The 19,934-nt window shown below is 40.2% G+C and overlaps 3 protein-coding genes across 3 annotated transcripts; 1 reads left to right on the forward strand and 2 right to left on the reverse strand.

Moving 5' to 3' along the window:
* Positions 1-746: 746 nt before the first annotated feature.
* LOC124415050 (Golgi phosphoprotein 3 homolog sauron) lies at positions 747-3,378 on the forward strand. Its single transcript, XM_046896316.1, has 4 exons — positions 747-1,237; positions 1,302-1,548; positions 1,630-1,805; positions 2,095-3,378. The coding sequence occupies exons 1-4, from the start codon at positions 983-985 to the stop codon at positions 2,341-2,343; spliced, it is 927 nt and encodes a 308-aa protein (XP_046752272.1). The 5' UTR covers positions 747-982; the 3' UTR covers positions 2,344-3,378.
* On the reverse strand, positions 2,800-7,329 carry LOC124414505 (damage-control phosphatase ARMT1-like). Its single transcript, XM_046895452.1, has 7 exons — positions 7,292-7,329; positions 6,886-7,194; positions 5,465-5,570; positions 5,124-5,380; positions 4,863-5,048; positions 4,381-4,792; positions 2,800-4,312 (listed from the first exon to the last, which is right to left on the reverse strand). Exons 1-7 carry the CDS (start codon positions 7,327-7,329, stop codon positions 3,959-3,961), a joined length of 1,662 nt encoding a protein of 553 aa, XP_046751408.1. The 3' UTR covers positions 2,800-3,958.
* Positions 7,330-7,992: 663 nt separating this feature from the next.
* Positions 7,993-10,011, reverse strand: LOC124415048 (damage-control phosphatase ARMT1-like). Its single transcript, XM_046896313.1, has 6 exons — positions 9,870-10,011; positions 9,540-9,645; positions 9,203-9,459; positions 8,934-9,119; positions 8,449-8,854; positions 7,993-8,374 (listed from the first exon to the last, which is right to left on the reverse strand). The coding sequence occupies exons 1-6, from the start codon at positions 9,959-9,961 to the stop codon at positions 8,018-8,020; spliced, it is 1,404 nt and encodes a 467-aa protein (XP_046752269.1). The 5' UTR covers positions 9,962-10,011; the 3' UTR covers positions 7,993-8,017.
* Between the last annotated feature and the right edge of the window lie 9,923 nt (positions 10,012-19,934).

Raw genomic sequence — 19,934 nt, forward strand, 5'->3', positions numbered from 1 at the left:
TGAACAAAAGCTTTTGTTGCCTGTGAATAAGCGTGAACGTTGAATATGGCCGTTTCATCATTTTCTAAAAATAAACTCTCGGTGTCGATCGCCAAGGCGGTTTCAAACTGCAAACAATCGAACAACGCGATCGAATTTCGAGATTCGAGAATTCAGCGTTGCCACTCCTAAAGAAATTAAGAATTCGTTGAAATCAAAAAAGAAAAGTTGTTTTCTTGTGAAGAAATTATTTCGTTTAAGCCAAAATCTGAAGAAAATTTCAAGATCTCAGACGAAATCTCAAGCAAAATAGCGAAGTCTCGAAAAATTGTCTATGAAGTCGAAACAATAAACTGAAACGGTATATACCAATTACCTATATATCGTCTGGAATTTGAAAACGCACTTACTTAACAAATTGGTGGTCTTAAATATTTAAAATAATAACAGATTACACTAGTAAAAGTTTCTAATATTTTTATATTTACAATTCAGACCGTAGGATAATATATATATATATATATATATATCTATCTGTGTAATTTCGTTCGATAATTATCATTATAGGCACATTTCTAGGGAAATTGTCCAAGAGAAATATGAAGAATTATTTCGATGCCAGCTAAATAAGAAATCTAAAGAAATATTTGTCTTAACAGGTTGGCAGCTGTTCGATGCCCGAGGTTCGATATTTGATATTCGAAGTTCCGACGACGGCCGGCAGATGGCGCCAGCGGCTGGCGCATTTCAAGACGGTTTGCCTTCAGAAGGGGGGATGAAAGTGATTGCTGGGAGCGACTGGCACGGTGTTGGCCATCTTGGAAAGATATGTCGTGTAGATGTAAACGTCAACAGGAGATTGTTTATCCGACAACAGACGGTCCGGCTTTTTGCCCTCACTAAAATCGCGCATCGTCGTGAATCGTCGTCGCCAAGGAGGGTCGCGTCAGGCGCGTCATTTCTAGAATAATCCGCCCGCTCGTATCTTCGCAACACACTCAGGATGAATCGGGGTGACGGTCTGGTGCAACGTCGCAGAATTGTAAACAGCGGCAGCGGGGGTAGCGGAGGAAACGGCCAGGATGGCTCCAACGACCTAACCGGGAACTCGGACAAGTCCTCGGGGCATGGCGCCGACTCCGAGAGCTCCTCCCAGAAGGACCTCAACTGTAATCCAGCCGTTGACTCGGACTCCGACAAGGAGACGAGGCTCACCCTCATGGAGGAGGTTCTCTTACTAGGTCTCAAGGACAAGGAGGTAGGTCTGCGCAGTTTTCCTCCTGGAGCGACCTAGGATTTAACTTTGTGCTTCCTTATTTCAGGGATACACGTCCTTCTGGAACGATTGTATTAGCTCCGGTCTGCGTGGTTGCATCCTTGCCGAGCTCGGTCTCAGAGGACGAGTCGAATTGGAGAAGGCTGGTATGCGGAGGCGCGGTTTACTCGCCAGGAAACTCCTTCTCAAGAGCGACTCGCCTACAGGTGACGTCCTCCTAGACGAGGCTCTTAAACATCTTAAGGAGACGGATCCTCCTGAGACTGTTCAGAGCTGGATCGAATACCTCAGCGGTAAGCTGTTTACATATCTATTCTGTTTGGCTTTTGTGTTTGAAGACGAAAGCCGAGGGATTGATCGTGACGTTGTTTCAGGCGAGACTTGGAATCCGCTGAAGCTACGATACCAGCTCAAAAATGTGAGGGAACGATTGGCCAAGAATCTTGTCGAGAAGGGTGTTCTCACCACTGAGAAACAGAACTTTCTTCTGTTCGATATGACCACTCACCCGCTCACGGATAACCTTGCCAAAACTCGGCTGGTCAAAAAGGTTCGGTAAATGTAGGGGGAGATCGGTATAAAATAGTTGGTCCCCCCAATCGTGGGTAGTGGTGATAGCGCTTATCTATCGTAACGGGTATAGCGGAAACTGATTAGATAGAGAAAAATCATTGTTCCTTACGTCAAGAGCTGTTTGCTTACGTCTAGTCATTAAAAAATTCAAAGCTGTCTTAAAACAACTCCTTGTTTAGTACAACTTTTGTTTTAGCATCAAAGTTTCCGCAAGTACAATCAAGTAGAGTGTCTTTTGTTTTATTTCTCCTGTCTTGCCTCTACAGATTCAAGAAGCTGTACTCGGTCGATGGGTAAACGACGCGGGCCGAATGGATCGCAGAACGCTGGCGTTGGTGATTTTGGCACATGCAGCTGATGTCTTGGAAAATGCTTTTGCCCCGCTGTGCGACGATGACTATGAGGTTGCGATGAGGCGAGTACGAACTTTGCTAGACCTTGACTTTGAGGCAGAGGCCGCGAAACCAAACGCGAATCCCGTCCTTTGGGCCGTATTTGCAGCGTTTACAAAGTAGCGACATTTTCCCAACTGCCTCAGAGTATAGGGATCAATGAATTTATTTGATATATATGTGTAAATAGAAGGATCGAGTGTACGCGCGTCGTTCAAAGTCGCGCGTCGGTGTACATATGCACACCCAGGTAAATTATGCCACCCTCACTTTCGTTAATAAATATTTATAGTCTTAAGGGCGTCCGACATTCATTTTCGTTCCGAAATATCTCAACGCTTGATTGATGAAATGTTTGTATTTTATCATTCGTGTAAATGTATCAAAATGAATGACGCGTTTTGGCCCATATTTGTCCGTGATATATGTCGCCCCAACTTGGTTTCTACCCCCCAAATTGTCCAAACGAACCATTTTGGTGCGAGAGGTGATGTTCCCAAAAAATTCTAGACCTTTTCAGCCAGAGACATTCGTTTTTATTTCCTGTATTTTTGAGCTTATTTATATTGGTATTTTGATTTCTTTTTTGGTGACGTTTAACAGTTGCTGCTTGAATTCACTTTTGCGCCAAGCGCAGGGCCAACATTCATTTGACTCTTGATCATTGTAACAACGCCATTTATTAGGTAAATAATTTCTAAGTTTTTTCCTCGTTTGTTTATTTTTCTTTTGTTTTAGTAATTTTTAGAGCGTGTGTCAATAGAATTTATTTGAATTACCGGCGGGGCAGGTAAAAAAAATTTAGGACGGTCGTGTGATTTATGATTAAACAGTACCTACACATGATTTTTAGAAGCGGACGTAAGTATTATTTCATATACGTTGCGACAAATTGAAAGAGTGGTACGATTTATAGAATTCCTGATGGTAAATTATCTTTGTCGTTTACTTAAACTATGAATCGTAAGTTTCTTTGTGTTTTATTTACGATTACGAATATTCCTGTCCCGGTGTAAATGAATTGTTTCCATTACATTTCTCATCGATTATTCCAAATAATAATTGTCGCTCTAATTGTGACTTTCAAACAGGCTTATATAGCTGATCGTTTGCAAAAAGTAAAACTGATAAATGAAATAATCGTAACTGAAGTTAATCGTTTTTTGTAAAAAGGCATGCAGAGAAGAGCGGTCAATTGACGCAAAAGATAATTGTATACTAGAAATATTATAACGAATCGCGTAACTGATGCAATCATTTGAATTGCTACGTCGATTTATATCTTATCAGCTGGAAGGGAAGAGAGAGGATAAAATTTATTTAAGAAATTTTAACGTTATTCCCCAACATTTGATATCTAAGTTATAATATAATGATTGTACAAACGTTTATAGGACAGAAAGGATATTATGTATTTACGAATAATGGTTACTTATTACTCTTTATTATTATAAAACATTGTATTACTACTAAGTGTAATAAAATGAATATTCCAGGTAGTACAAGATGGTTGCCAGAAATATTTCGTAATAACTAAACTGGTGAGGCGGAAAAGACTGCGTTATGTGCACAGGTGCAAAGTTTCGACAGCAGGTCTCATCGAAATTTCTCACTCACTAAAATTAGTTTACTTTAATCACGATTAGAAGCACTCAATAACTAAGCCACTTGCTCCTTCTTATTTTGAACAAATTTTTTCAGCTGCAAGTTCTGCTCTTCATAACCGAGTAATGACGGATTATCCTGCTCTGCTGCAAGTCTGATTATTGACGGCCGCTGTTATGAGACCGTATTTTGCGGTTGTCAACCAGTTCGGATCTGCTCTTGCGACAGACTCAGCTTGGTTAGGCTGCAACCCTACACACGCGTTGGACTTGATTGTCCTCAGACTGACGATATTCGTTGGCAAAAATCCGCGGATCGCTTGAAGAATGCTCGTGGAGTATTCCCAGTTGATATCTCCAATTAATTTCCTATAATTCAAGTCGCCCTTGATTATGGCCAGACTTGCTTCTGAAAGCTTAGCGTACAAGGCGGGATCCTTTTGGGGCATTTCTGAGAAAACAAACGGGCTGGTCCAGAACGGCTCATCCTGTAAATGAAGAGAGAAAAAACTTAGGAATCTTGTTTAAAGTTAGCGCAACTCTCGTCGATTCCTACCAGGATAGAAAATACGCCGGTCTCTAGGTGACCCTCCACCAACTGTCCAAACCGCGATAAATCAGGATTCGAAGAGTTCTTCATGTGCTGAATGATCCATTGAAAATCTCTCGTGGTGACGTCGCTGACTAACCAAGGAATACGTTTTACGTAGAATCGGATCCTATCGGCAAGATTGCGAGAGATCAAAAAGGCTGAGAGGCTGAGGTCGGTGAATAATTCGTAGCCTGCATTGTCGAGCACTACATCGACCGTCATCGTGCCGTTGGGCTTCTTCGTTCTACAATTAGTCAAGGCATCCCAGACCAAATCCGTATTGTTAACGAGAATGTTTTTATCCAGGCTACTCAGTAGCTCCAGCGGATTTCCACTTTGACCTACCGCAGCACCGTGGCTGAATGCCAGATCGACCCTGCACGATAAAATTTGCAAATAAGTATGGAAGATAGTCGATCTGTAAAAACGTTACACTCCAAACTCACTTGTTTCCCCATAAGCATAGTTTCAGGTGCTTGATAAACTCTTGTTTCTTATCCGCTAATGACACTTCCTGTTTTCTGTCGATTTCTTGCAGAGTATGAGCAGCCACTGCTATGGCACTTGCTGTTGAATCGTCGAAAGCCCGTCTTTTCTGTGCAGTGAACGGATCGTAAGACTTCAACGTTTCCCTAAATCACGTCGAGTTTCTGTTAGCTTACAATGAAAATATTTCTCTCATAAATTTGCTTATTGCAATTTCTTACGTCAAATGAAATGCCTCGGCGATCCTTCGGTACGTGTAACATTCCGAGTAAATGTGGGGAGTGCTGTAAAACCTTGGAATCCCTCCCTCTATTTTAGTACGTTCTGCTAGATAATCGTTCCATACCCTGATGTCGTCTGACCAGATGTGATTTTCATTAGGTGAAAGACGCAGAGCTTTGAACTGTGCGTTTGTTAGTATCTCATTCTTTAAATTCCGAATGTAGTTCAACACTTGATCCAAATCTTTGTCAGCGGACTGCGAAATTGAAATAGGAAATTAACAACGAGATCAAGTATTACCGTCTAAGGTATCGTGTTCGAAGTTTCGAAAGAAGTTTACCTGACTGTAATTCTGAACAATTTCTTCCCTGTCATGGACGAGCGAGTCGCTGACTCGAGTCAGGATCCGAGGAAGTCCAATTGTGACTCCTTCAAAGGCACCACTTCTGCAGATTTATTAAAAACACGTTATCAACAATGACCTATGATGTACAGGGTAGCGAAAATTTTCTTCAAATAAAATTCCCTGACATTTCCCGTAAAATATTCAGAATTCTTTGACTTTTTCTTATGAAACTTAGGTAAAGTTGGGCAGCTTTTACGATCAAAAGCTCCAGAATTTGTGCACCTTTAATGTATAAATTTGGATCTAAAGAACACCTAATATTGCTTTGTTTTACACTAATAATTAGGAAGTGGACAAAACCATTTCCGAAAGTTAGTTTAACCGAATTGACGAAGCATCGGTGAAATTTGAAAACGATTTATAAAAAAATTACGTTTTTCCCTATGCTCCATCATAATTCCCTGACTATTCCCAATCTGTCGCCAGACTGGAAACACTTACCTGTATCACATTAGTGTAATATTTTACAGCAAAACCGTATATCGTACAAACATTTTTTTTTACTGTCTGTAAAATTACGCGACTTGATACATCCTATGAAGAGAATTATCCGGCTTCACGAAATACAGAGCACGTCATGTATTAGATAATCTAAGAATTTCATAAAATCACGCGTGTCACGACCCGCGAGTCGTAAAACGCCAGTTGCAAACGGCGAGAAAAAAAAATTGAACGAGATTATGTACGAAGATACATATGAGTCGATTTATTACGCAACGAGTGTAATAGAAGGTCATCTGCATCATGAATTATAATTCGCTATCAGACCTCCGGATCATGGATTGATCCGGATACTTTGTAATTTTTTTCTTTCTTTCTTAATTACCTAAAAATAGCTTATTCGAACCCGAAAATTTCAGCATTTAGCTCGTTGTGGCAGATAACCATTTATCATATTTTTTATGCAATTAAACTACTCTTGAATTTGTCAAAATTTTAATTATTCGCGTCATCATAACTTTGTTATTATGTGAAAAGTGTCTTTTGATAAATTAAACATTCCAAATTACTTTTCAATGAGGTATAGACTGTCGTTTATTTTTTAACATTCTTATTGTTAGTACATATACAGCTAAAAATAAAACCAGGTTGAAGTTAGTAGCATTATCGTAACGAAACATTGTGATGAAAAAATCACCATTTTCTTAATTTTGAAATGATTTTGAAGAAGCTAAGATTTCGAAAGATGAATCTTGTCTGATCTTTTTAAAAATCGCAAAATAACACTTTTTCCCCCCACCATAAACACTGAAATATAATAGAACCATAAATCGTAACGATAACGTTACTAACTCTAGCCGGATAAACAAAAAGCGGCAGCGACGTGAAGTGAGGGTAAAAAAGTTGACGATCACCTTTTGTACTTTGGGGATAACTGAACGCCGAACGGAGGAACGGTGTCCAGCACCTCTGGTTCACGTTCGAATTTCGAATTTGACGACCCCAAAGAAACTTCCTTCGTGACATTTGGTACAGTTGTGATAAAATTCGGTGCCGCGATACACTTATGATTAATCAACAAGCCGTCGAAACACAAGAACAGCAGGAAAGGCAGGCGGCCGACAATTGCCGTTGTAAGACGTGAAGTCATCTTCGAACCGGCCTCAGTAGCAATTGGATTTCGAATGTGTCTTGGCGGGATGTAACGGCTTTGCAATCCCCCCCTCCCCCCCGAACAGTTATCGTAAATGTTTTCAGTTTATCGTTCTGTGTTTTGCGGATGTCGAAGCAGTGCGTGAAGAATGTTCGACTTTGATTTACACAGACGGAGAAGGTGAATATGGTTTGTTTATAATCATGTTGAAATTAGTAACGTAAGGATTTTGAAACTGTTTGAAGTTCAGTAAACCGTGATGAAACAAAACAAACGTAATCTCATATATCTTGCAATATTAGTTCATTTCAAATCGTTGTAAGAGTAATATAATAATGATTATTTCTTTCAATGTAACGTTACTAACTTCAACCTTGTTTCGTATGTTAGAATTTTTCATTGCTCGGAAAAAAAAAACGAGATACGAAACGGTGAACTGTGAACTTTGAATTTTAATGCCGAATGCTTGTTGTGAGTTACAATTACGATGTCGTAATAGCGAAGACCAATAACGGGTAATTATAGCTTTATACGATTATCTTTTTTCTTAACATTTAATGTTTCACTGATATCAAGTGTTATAATAAATTGAATATATAAAAATCGGGAGATGTAATCGTGAGTTTTGGAAATTTGTGCTTTACACGCAAGCAACGTACAACAATAACGAGAAATTTATACAGATATGATTATCATTTACAACCTCATTAATTGAATGCATTACTTGTACAACAACCGTAGGTAAAGCACGTGAGTTTTACAAGTGAATTATGTGCGTCAGGAAAAAGTTTTATCCTTAAACATAGATGGAAGTTTGATCCTATTCTGTGAAGCTAAGAGAGCTTGACAATGCTGATAATGATCTAGAATTGAACTAAGGATGGAGGGGGGGATCAGGAACTTGTTTTACTACAAATGCAGGCGTCGATCGTTCCCTGAATGAGACCGTACTGCCCGCTGAGCATCCAGTTAGGATCTGTTTTGTCGAGATACTGGCCTTGCTCAGATTTCAATCCCGCACACGTATTCGACTTGATGGAACGTAAGCTGACGAAATTTGTCGGTGAAAATCCTTTGGTCGCTTCGAGGAAGTTTGTACTGTATTCCCAGTTAACATCCCCGGTCAATTTTCTGTAGTTCAAATCACCCTTGATTACGAGTAAATTTGCTTCCGATAGTTTGGCGTACAACGCTGGATCCTTCTGGGACATTTCCAGAAAAGGAAATGGGCTCGTCCAGAACGCGTCCTTCTGTAGAGGTAAAACAGACTTTAATATCTCGCGTCTGACATTCGAACATTTGATTCGTACTCCTAGTTTCTCACCTCAACAGACCACGCTCCGCTCTCCAGATAACTCTTGATCAATTTTCCAAGCTGGTTTAGATCCGGATTCGATAGCTCGATCATGCGCTCTATCATCCAGTGAAAATCATTTGTTGTTACATCGCTGATGAACCAAGGCAAGTCTTTCACATATATACGTATTTTCTTTGCGATTTTGTGAGCAGTCAAGAAAGTGGCTAAACAAAGGTCTGTGAACAGTTCGTAGCCTGCGTTGTCTAGCACTATATCGACCAATACCAAGCCGCCGTTCTTTTGAGCCTTGACCAGCACGTCCCAGACGAAGTTCGTGTCGTCAACCAGAACGTCTTTCTCAAGAGCATTTAAAAGCTCGAGAGGGTTTCCAATCTGGCCATTCTCAGCTCCCCCGCTGAGCGACAGGTCACATCTGAAAATAGGATGAACGGAGCTTAGAAGTTTAGCGTTAACTCTGTTGTCGAGGAATGCAGAATCATTTTGTGCTCAACCTGTTGCCCCATAGCGATAATCTCAGGAACTTGGCCAGCTCGTGTTTTAGCTCTGCCGAAGAGGCCTGCTGCGCTCTCTCGACCTGACTCAGAGTGTAATTTGCTACGGCAATGGCGCTAGCTACAGAACCGTCGAATGACTCTTCTTTCTGTTTAGCGAAAGGATCGTAGGAGCGCAACGTTTTCCTAAAAGAAAACTGGAGTTAGCAAAAAATGAATTATTAACGAAGATTACAAATTCCATGCAAAGAAGAGAAACTGATTCTTACGTGAGCTTGAAACCCTCTGTGACTCTGCGGTACGCGTAGCATTCGGCGTAAAGCGCAACTGTATTGTACCAAGCTGGTACTTTACCCTCAATTTTTGTGCGCTCCTCCAGATAGTCGTTCCACATTTTTATGTTTTTCAAATCCTCAGAGCTTCCATCGGGCAAGCAAACCAGTGGGATGAACGGCTTGTTGGTGACGATCTCGTTTTTCAGTTTACTGATGTACCCGATCACCTGCTTGACGTCTTCCCCAGAAAGCTGTGAATATTGAAAAGACATTAGAGGCCGTTTCTCATACCGATCAGCGACCAGTTTCTCCGTACAAATAATCAATTCACCTTTCCGTACTTCTTAACGATTTCATCCTTGTCACGACTCAGCGAGTCTATAACACGTGTCAGAATCACTGGTACTCTATCATTGAATGCTGCGTAGGCGCCAGTCCTGCGGATCGGATACAAAGGTCAATAACTAATCAATCGACGTCGGTATTCCGATGGGGACAAGGTTGCGACCCGGACGTAGTCCAAGGTCAGTCGACGAAGGCAAAATTAATCCAACGACAAATTTTGGGTATGAATTTGTTCCCCAATGACAACGACTAACTCGTAATATAAAAGGGCGAAGAAGTCTTGTAGTAGATTAGATAATTAAAAACGTTTCCTCACCTCTTGTATTTCCCCCTCAACTGCACCCCAAACGGAGTGACAGTGTCCTGTAGGTCCGTTATACCCTCCAATGAATTTTGCCTCTCCGTCATGACTGACGACGTCGCTTCTTCTCCTCCTTCTCTTCCTCTTCCTCTATCACCGGGCAGCGAAACACTGACCGAACGAAATCCTTGAATCGAAATACAGCAGACAGCTCTAGAGCTTTGTGCCACGTGATGCGCGACGATCAAGCGCAGTGTGATCAGTAGTAGTTTGGCAGCGGTGAAGCAGAGAGGATGGCCAATGAATCGCGCGCGAGTTCTGATTAATGGAAAGAGAGAGAAACAAGGAAACCGAATTCCCGGAACTGCCGTGTTACGTCGTCGCGACCTCGTCGTAAAATTATTCCAAACCCACATGCATGGTTTCTGATTAGAAATTATTATGGGCACGTTTCAACGTTCGTGACGCATTTTTTATTCAATTTATTATTTCTTTCTTCTTTTTTTTCTCTCCTCTCTACACGCATCACCTAAGCGTTGCGTGATATTATTTAACGACACTGTAATCAGACAGTTTTATTATCCACAACGGATAGCGCACGATGTGTCATGAATCAGAGACACGAAACGCGTTCGTAAAAGAATTAGGCGGGATTGTAGGAAGTCTATTAAATCTAAAGTCGTTGGAAAGATACTGTACAGTCCTCATTAAATGCAATTGGTTAATTTAGATTGCAGGCTTAGAGTTTTTTTAATCTTATTTCATCACACGACTCACAATTATTATCTTGTTGTAAAGATTATTGTGTATTGCTGCGAGCAACTGGCGTGACTCGATGATTCACTAATATTCATCGCAATTATTTTGTTATCTGTATTATCTCCGATTTCATTGATAGAAAAAAAAATATTCAATTTCAAAATATCGGTCACGTACAAAAATTTCTCTCGACAAGCTACATCGAGCATTGATCATTCGTCGGTAAAGAAACTTTGACAAACGTTATCCTTACTCTGTCAAGAACGGTTCGAAAGTTCCTTAAACGATTTAAGGATGGCGACACGTCCTTATCCAGCAGATGGTGCCACAGCGGTGATACTGTTGATTCAAAAATGACGCGGGATATTTGATACCAACGTGATTCAAATATTTTTAATCATCGCTATCGCGCTAAAATTTTATCAACATTCGAAAATTTCCTTAAAATTTCTCCGACTTAATCGTGTGTTAAAATTTATCGTTAATAAAAATTTTTACTCCATGTGCTTCAGGTGGTGGTGTGAAGTGAGTGAAGTGAAGTGAAGTGAAGTGAAGTGAAATCCATACCAACATTCCTTTCTACGGAAACCTACGTGAAGCATACTTACTTGGAAAGGACTTATTGATTTTCCCACGGGGACTTCGGGCGCATGGAATGGATCACACATTTGTAACGGCTCGAGTACATCAAACGGTGAGTTAGTAAAATTTATTTATCCCACCTCTCTCGTATGAAAAGCCGAGTGGGCGAGTAATATTACTTTCACATGCCCGTACGCCTCGGTTACTGTAACGAGCTCGCCCCCCGAATTATATATGCGCATACATTCGTCAGAGTTCGAAGAGCCGTTTACTCGCCTCTCCTTCGCTTCACGGCCCCCCAAGAGATAAAAACTCGTCTCTCCCTGTGTCGAAAAAAGGGTTGTTAAATAAGGGAAAGGACGAAAAAATTTTCGTTATTCCAAATTATATACGTAATTTTTATTTCACATGAATGTGAATCTTCAAAAAGTTAAGGAGATAATTTGACTGACAAGATGTATGCGTTATAATAACATAAAAGTACTACATCAGAGAAAGAAGATCCTCAAGGATTTAAGGGAGTGTGTGACGCCGCTGTTTGTGCGAAACCGGATCTTATTCGCACCGCGGTGTAACAGCGAGAGTAATAAATAACTTTTTGTGGCTAAGAAGGGCGTAGAATGGCATAAGTAAAATAAGCTAAGTTGAGTGATAATTTAAGTACAGATGTCCGGAGACTTTAATAAACTTTGGCGAGAAAGCCGAAGTTTATCCACCCCTGTGTGTGTTTTGCGCCCTTCGCATCCTCCCCCCCCCCCCCTTCCTCCCCTCCTGTATTTTCCTCCGCTGAATGTTTGCTATAATTAAGGAGGTTTTTACCGTCGAAAAATCAATTCTCGGTTATTTGCATTTTTGTCATTTTTCATCCCCCGCTCTGAATGGGCTCGTATTGATTTTGACCTTTAAAAAAATTTTTTAGCATCGAATTGAACCTTTCATTTGTACGAATCTGCATACTGCAACTTTTTCGAGAATTTAAACTTTAAATACATTTTTTTTTACTTTTGATCGTTCAAACTTTCACGCAAACTTTTTGACCGTTTCACCTGAAAGTTTTACACGTTCTTTCTTACTTTTTTTTTTTTTTTAAGTATTTTTCACACATTGTTGTTGGGTTTTGGCCAAATTGTCACATACTGGATGTGAGATCCTTAAATCTTAATCCAAAAAAACGGTTAATTTTTTTGTCATGATTCTGAAAACTGATTCTGAATTTGCAAGTAGATTATGCCAGAAAAATTCGTTTGCTTTATTATGCTAAAAATATTACGTAATTTTCACCTTTTTTTAAATGAGAATCTAATGAAGCATACCTAAAGGCTATAAATTTTTTCAACTTTTCCCGAATAAAACCCAAAAATTAACCGAAACGGATCGGGTTTGGAATTTCCTAAAATTCCTGTTAATGTTCCTTCAACAATTTGACGTAAACTCATGTATAAACGCGTGCTTTCATTTCGTTCACTTCATTCATTCCTTGCCTTTTACGTGATCTCGGCGAATTACTCTACGGCTACGTCGTCGCGAGGGTTGTGGGGGTTGGAAATCCTCCTCCTACTCCTCCTGTCCACGCGCTGCGAGCAATGCTGCTAATTACTACATACCACCGAATGCGGCATAACTCGCGACCCTCGCATTCCAAATCCCAGCTTACCCGCGTCCGGGTGGTGCAGCAGACAACGAACCCCCGCGTCTATTACAGTACACTTCAGAGGCAGGGTGAGCATCTGATTGCAGAACCCACGTGACGCTCGTCGAATTCAGGGTGTCTATATATCCTTGAAAAACCTAGAAGTCCTGGAAATCTAAGGGAATTTTTTTCTCCTGGATTATGCTGGAATTCTCTGGGAATTTTTATCGATTTTGAAAAATTCGTTTATGCAAAATTAAGCCCAGTATTAATTTGAGAAAAAAAAAATAGTTATTCAAGTATATTTCTCTGAATAGCTGGAAAAAATCATAAAATCACCTGGAATTTTCAGAGAATCTTGTATCCTGACTTGAGTGTAGAAACTCTGGAATCGCTTCGCAAAGTGTTGCGATATTTCTCTCGAGTGGAGAAGATTTTTTTTCTCAAGATCGTATAATAAAAAGGAAACCGACGAATTTCTGAGCCCGTGTTTTTATTTTCTCTTGTTTGTTTCTAGAAGGAATGATAGAATAAACTTTTCTTTCTTTCTTTCTTTCTATTCAATTACCGTCAGACCGACGAAGCGAGAATATAATACGCCGTTGTGCGGAGGCTAGTTTTTATACGCTATGTCTCAAACTCTCGTGCAGGGCTAATTGGTTAATGCAAATGACAAGAGAGGCTGTGCTTTCCTCCTCTCTCTACCTCCACCGCCTCCACCACCGCCGCGAGCAATTCGTTACGGAAAAGTAGCGCGAACTCCGCGGGCAAGTTGCTGCTTGGGGCGGAGGGATGAAGAAGATGGAGGCGGGGGGTAACTTTTCGAATAGTAGCTAATGGTAATTAATTTCATATTGTTAGAGAAATTTATCTCGACTTGCGGACTGCGGTTTTACCCGTGTATAGATATACCAACTGCCTTGTATGTACCTGCGCCCTCCTCTGCAAGCAGCGAGCAGCTTCGAAGACAAGTTTTATTCTCTGTACGTGTATGTGATTCTAGTTAGTTAATGCCGCTGATTTCTACTCGACTATATACGAAGTATAAAGTTTAATATCTTTTAAAGAGGGGAGAAGAAGCAGCGAATCAGGAACGTAGAGTCCTGTAATAATAATAGAACTAATATTTAACACTTTGAATCAGAGATTATTCAGCTGAGTCAACTTTTACAACAAGATAGTATTTTATGGTTTTTGGAATCGTTGATGACAAATCTGAAATCAAATTTCAATAATTCAACAAGGGCTGAATTATTCGCTCAGCCGATCTTTAATCGTTAATCTACTGATAATCTCACTTCGCAATGCGTCATCTGGTGGGAAAAATCAAACTAATACAACCAGGCTTAACAGCATGTAAACAGTCGATCATTTACATCATCGATTACATTCCACGAGTCATTTGAAACCCTAAGAATGACAATTTAAATTGCCTTCATTAAACTAAAAAACTTAGGTTATGTGTTGATAAAAATGGCGCGAAAAACCATGCTCTGACGTCATAAGGACAGTGTCCAATAATCACTCGTCAAGCCGTCGTCGGGGAATTACGAGGAGTAAGTCAGTCAGTCAGTCAGTCAGTCAGTCAGTCGGCTGGTCGCGTTCGGTAGGATGAAGAGGGTTTGGGGTTGAGGTCTCGGGGGCTGGACGAGAAACGAGGCGATGTGTGCGGGCGGTGATAATGGGGTAATTGTTATGCCAGGACACGGTAGGCACAGGTCGACCGGGGATCGGCACGATAAGACACGCCGCGAACGCACGCTTCTCTATATACCTCCGCCTACTTAACGGACTCGACTTACACCGGCGTGCAGATCGGGACTTCACCACCCCCGAAACACCCCCGAAACACCCCCGAAACAGTTTCGCGGAAGGGCTCGTTTCGCACCCCTTCCGGTCGCCCGTGTATGGTACACACCCACGATATTCATACAACAGATCATCTTCGTCCACCACACCACCACTCTTTCACACTCTTCACGTTAAACATTCGGGATTCGTCTAATGGTCTTTAATGCTCACCGGTTTTATTCTCCAAGAGGACTGATGTGCGCGCCGCTCCGGAGGCACTCTTGATTTTTATACGGCTAAACCGTTACCAGTGTAAAGAAATCCCCTCCTTTTTTTTTTACCTACAAAATATTTCATTCCCAGAGAATTCATGCGGTCTCAATGATATACATATATATTAGGGTGGCGCAAAAAAACCGACTATTTTTTTTTTTTTCTGAGTCTCGTGTGACAGAATGTTAGTTTTTGATGTTTTAAGAGGTTTTGATGTTTTGACGATTTCTGATGTTTCAAAAAATGTGGAGCGACCTCTTAAAAATTTTTTTTTCGAACTGTCCTTTGAAGTGGGCTCTTAAAACATCAAAAACTAACATTTTGTCTCATGAGACTCAAAAAAAAAAATAATTGTCGGTTTTTTCGCGCAAGCCTTATATATATATACATATATCTCAATCTTATAATAGGTTTCAAGGATTTTTTTCAATTTTTTCAGATTTTTGAATGTAGGGTATTTTTTTTTGTTTTTTTTTTTTTCTTTGCTTCTTTGTTTTTTCAAATTTTTAAAATTATACTTCAGATATCATGGATGGATCGAAAAATTATGAAACAAATAATTTCATACAAAAAAAGAAATCTTGATCGAGACATCATGGAATGATCCGTACATTTTTTTTTTTTATACAATTATAGAAGACTGGCTAATTATTTCACAGTTTGGATCATCTCGATTTTACTTTTTATACTGTCGGATTATCTCAATCCCTCATTTTATCCCGGTTATTTGTATCTGGTGTAGATCTGTATAGTTATATATATATATATATATATATATATATATATATATATGTATAATGTGACACATTATATGACGTAGGTATTATGTATATATAATGAAAACGATTCAAAAGGGCAGGAATTTTTCATTTATCGCAGGGGAACTGCGTGTGCGCGAAATTTCCAATCTTGGTTACATATCAACGTGTATACTATATACATGTTTTCGATTCGTATCCTTTTACACACATGTAGCTGTACGTACTGATGGATATTAAATTTCCGTTTCACGAGGATCACGGACATGTGTGGTGTATACCTATATTCATTCGCTATGCACACGTTTATACGCAGCCTCCGGGCTTTTTAACGAAATAAATGAAAACTCTCCTACCCACTCAGCTTGTGAAGCACAATTTCTATATACATATACACCTAGTGTATACAATGTATGTATGTATATGTGTACGAGTAGAACGAATGAACGAATTTTTCACACCACGTTGAAGCTTTTCACCTAGATCTATTTTTTTCCAACTCGTTTTTTTTACCCGACTGCAATCAATGCAGGGAAACCACTGCAGGACACGTATCCGTAAAATTGTAGCTCTTGAAGAGTATTCTTGAATTATAGAAAAGTTGGAACAGTTTTTCCGAAATAATAATGTCACTCTGAAAAACTTTACAACGTGAGAAATTTTTTTTTTATTTCTGGTTATGAAAAAGAATATTATAATATGTATCATCCCCCTTGATTTTTTCCGGCACAATTTATACTCTGGTAGCTAATTGACCCGAAATTGCACGAATTTTCTTTAAGGCTCACTATACATTTCGAGTATAAAGCCTGGCCGGCCTCCGATTGTACTCAGGATCCCTGTACGTTTAATAGTCCATGTTACAGCCTACGGCGACGTGAAATCGGGGGTTCCGGTGCGCAGGGAGTTCTGAAAGCCGAAAGGGTCTCAGGGGACGAAACCCCGCGACCAGCCTCCAAGGGCCGGAGGACCGAGTTCCGCAAGACTTTATTATACGTGCCAAGGGAGAGAGAGAGAGAAAAGGGGGGGAGGGGGGGCTGCTCGAAGGATTTAATTCACAACGGACAATGCCACGTGGTGACCCTGCAGGCCACCCTCTGCACTCTCCTCGGATCCACTCGTCAAAAATTTAGACCGTAACTTGCGACTGAGATATACCGGACTTCCGGTTCCTCCCGCGGTGTCTGCAGACCGACAGAAACCGCCGGGAACTCTCGTTGAACGGAAAACTTCCTGGCGCCTTAAGGCCGTGATGCTCGCCTCTGGTGCAGGGGGATGTTTTCTTCCTGACCTCAAAAACGTGCTGATACGTCATCTCCGCTCTGTTTTCTCCGGAAACCACGAATTGTACTAGAATTTTGTACAATTGGATTGCCTAACGACCACTGCGATCGCCTCGATGAACTCGAAACTTTTTCAATTCCAACCTGCACTACAGGGGCGTAAAATATGAACTTGTAAACATAGGTTTTTTCCTGCTGAAGATTCATTCGAGATCATAGACAGGAAACGCTAGATTTGGATCTGAAGATCTTTTTTTCTTTCCTAGATAAAATCCATCTTTCTAGTATTTATTTTTCTTCTTCTAAATTCTCTCCGCGTGGTCCGGACGCCTGAAGCTGGATAGGAATAATTGCACCTACATAAGTTGAGCGGAGAACATCGAAAGCTGCGGGGATTAGCTATCCACTATCTATGTAGCCGCGGTAATCGAAGCCAGCTGGACCATCATCCGTGCACGGGTGAGTTTTAATCCCGGATCCGATCGCAGCCGACGAACGGCTCGCCGCACCCGGACAATGGTGGTGCAAAGTCGATGGACGCTACGATTTCTGGTGGAAAGTATTGCCTGGATATTATGCAGACAGCATCCGCCGACCGAAAATGCCGGCTAAGCGTGCAGGGGATCCCAAATTTATGTGTTGGTATACCGGCCGAGGTGTAGAACGGCGATGGAGAGGCAAACGGTGCGCAGGGCTTACACTTACCCAGATTCCAATCTCTCTTTCACCCTTAAAATAACAGGGTGATCGGATCCCCATCGCCACTCGCGTTTCACCTCAACCTGCATCGCACGGAGTAGATAGGAAAAGAAAATTCTCGATATAGATTCCCTTACCGACACTTTACCGACAATTAGCCAAGACGCAAACCCTTTTCTAGAAAACTATTGATAAAGGTCGGGCAACGAAATGTGGATATCCCTCCTCCCTCGAATATTTTATAAGATAAGGTTTGTTTCTTGAGTAAGGAAGAGCGAAGTATCGGTATAACGAAATCTGTATTCAGTTCTCTGGTTTCTCCTTCAACGAGATTTGTTTTCGCCCGTGAACATCGTGTTTCATGATCGTCAACTGCCGATCAAATTTACCCTTGCAGAGAGGGAGGGACTATTATGTTTCCGTTTTCTAATATCCGGCTAATAGATGCGGCCACGCGGTAGCGGTACGATAGAGAGAGAGAGAGAGAGAGAGCGAGAGGAGAGAAGAGGAGAGAGTTGAGTTGAGTTGAGTTGAGTTGGCTTGGTTTGGCTTGGTTTGGTCTGGTTTGGTTTAGTTTGGGCGACTCGATTTGCTTGGGCTGGGTTAATCCCTGGTTAGTATGCGGCCGGCGGCTCAGCTATTACAACATTAGTGGCAATGCGTCCTGCAAATATGCCATACAGTTGTCTGTTGGTATACAGCTTGCGGTGAACGCAAAGCGGAGACGTGCCGCAGACCGAGCTTATCGCCTTAACGATTTTATTAGGTTATATACACGTTGTCCGTTATCATGGATTGTGACCGTGAGACTTCGAGTTTCGATCGCATCACTTCATCGATAATACACTGCAGACGAAAGTGACGTCAGGTGCGTTATTCACTTCTTTGAATTTCTATTGTTGGTATCTATTTTCTGCCTCGACCAGATTTTTGCCAAATTTTAATCGGGAAACAAAAGAGGCGTATTTTTCAATATACAAGTATATGTCAATTGTTTATTATAATAACATTGTACCTGACCGTGCGGGGGTGTCTAAATTGCATGTTGCGTAAGCGGTATTGTACGTACTTAAAACACTGTAACCAATAATGAACGATACATAAATTAAAACATGGCGGAGTTCTTCTCTCATCATCATTTTATTATACATAGTTGAACGAGTTTTCATTTGTTTTTTACTTTTTTTTTTCTTTTTTTGTCTTTTCATATTCATAAGAGTCTTTTTCCGGTTCTCGCAGTATAGTTAATTAACAACATTCAACTCAACGACGCAAAGCAGTATATATATATATATATTTTTTTTTTGTGTTTTTTTTTTCTCGTTTGTTTGTTTGGTTGTAATTTTTATATAACATACAATATAGTGATATCGTTATTCAATATTCGTTTTTGTTTTGTGGCTTTTTTTTCCAATAGTTAATCCTTTTTTTTTCATTTCCACATCATGGCTTAGTTTTATATTATACTTTTATTCTTCTCGTCAGCTGCCATTTACATCTCATATATACTTCTTCTCGATCTTCCAAACAACGTATTATAATAATAACCAGGTTAATTATCAATACCATTAATATTATATAAATATTATTAATCGTTTAATCTAACAGCTTTTTACCCTCGTGCGTTTCTCTTCATTTTTTCTTTATTCTTTTTTTTTTATTTATTCTTATATTACTTTTATACATATTTTTCGATGCAAAACGTTCGGTCAGATTATACGTACGTATATCATGTATGCATATGCAGATGATGTATAACGTATGCATTTGTGTACAGCTTAGTTATTATGTACATACATCGGGATCCTCATCGGTAAACTGCATATGAATATGCTTCTTCGTTTTTTCGTCATGTCATTTTTCGGGCGGGGTTTGAAGTTCCGAATTTGAAAGGTTTCGAAAACGCCTTATTCGAAAAATTAAAATATACTCAACGAGACGGTGTAAAAAATGAACAAAAAAAAAATCGAAAATCAGAATTACTCGGATTCCGAACGTAAAAAACATCGATAATCCAAAACAAAGAAAGATCAAAGCGGTGAAATTTCATCGAGATATTCACGAAAATTCACGGAACTGAAAATCTTGGAAATAAGTCGAAACTTCGATGTTTCAGATTTTGAAATTTGATTGTCGGGCTTCGAACCGTTCGAAACTTTGATGTTAATTCGTTAAATTTAATTTCTTCACTTTAAATTTCACCGTAAAAAACTCTGGAATTTTGCGCTTTTGCGCTACTTTTCAAATTCGGAATTTCAAACTAACCTCTAATTTGTCAAGGTTCTACAATCCTCGAGATGTTACA

The sequence above is a fragment of the Diprion similis genome, chromosome 14 (genome assembly GCF_021155765.1).
Source record: "Diprion similis isolate iyDipSimi1 chromosome 14, iyDipSimi1.1, whole genome shotgun sequence".
Classification (NCBI taxonomy): domain Eukaryota; kingdom Metazoa; phylum Arthropoda; class Insecta; order Hymenoptera; family Diprionidae; genus Diprion; species Diprion similis.

Excerpts from the sequence above, each read along its gene's own strand:
- LOC124414505 (XM_046895452.1), bottom strand. The coding sequence starts at position 7,329 with ATGATTATAAACAAACCATATTCACCTTCTCCGTCTGT. Across the intron at positions 5,571-6,885 it reads TTATCCCCAAAGTACAAAAG|AAGTGGTGCCTTTGAAGGAG; the intron begins GTGATCGTCAAC and ends ATAAATCTGCAG. Across the intron at positions 5,381-5,464 it reads TTGTTCAGAATTACAGTCAG|TCCGCTGACAAAGATTTGGA; the intron begins GTAAACTTCTTT and ends TCAATTTCGCAG.
- LOC124415050 (XM_046896316.1), top strand. The coding sequence starts at position 983 with ATGAATCGGGGTGACGGTCTGGTGCAACGTCGCAGAATTGTAAACAGC. Across the intron at positions 1,238-1,301 it reads TAGGTCTCAAGGACAAGGAG|GGATACACGTCCTTCTGGAA; the intron begins GTAGGTCTGCGC and ends TCCTTATTTCAG. Across the intron at positions 1,806-2,094 it reads AAACTCGGCTGGTCAAAAAG|ATTCAAGAAGCTGTACTCGG; the intron begins GTTCGGTAAATG and ends TTGCCTCTACAG.
- LOC124415048 (XM_046896313.1), bottom strand. The coding sequence starts at position 9,961 with ATGACGGAGAGGCAAAATTCATTGGAGGGTATAACGGACCTACAGGAC. Across the intron at positions 9,460-9,539 it reads TCGTTAAGAAGTACGGAAAG|CTTTCTGGGGAAGACGTCAA; the intron begins GTGAATTGATTA and ends CAATATTCACAG. Across the intron at positions 8,855-8,933 it reads TTATCGCTATGGGGCAACAG|ATGTGACCTGTCGCTCAGCG; the intron begins GTTGAGCACAAA and ends TCCTATTTTCAG.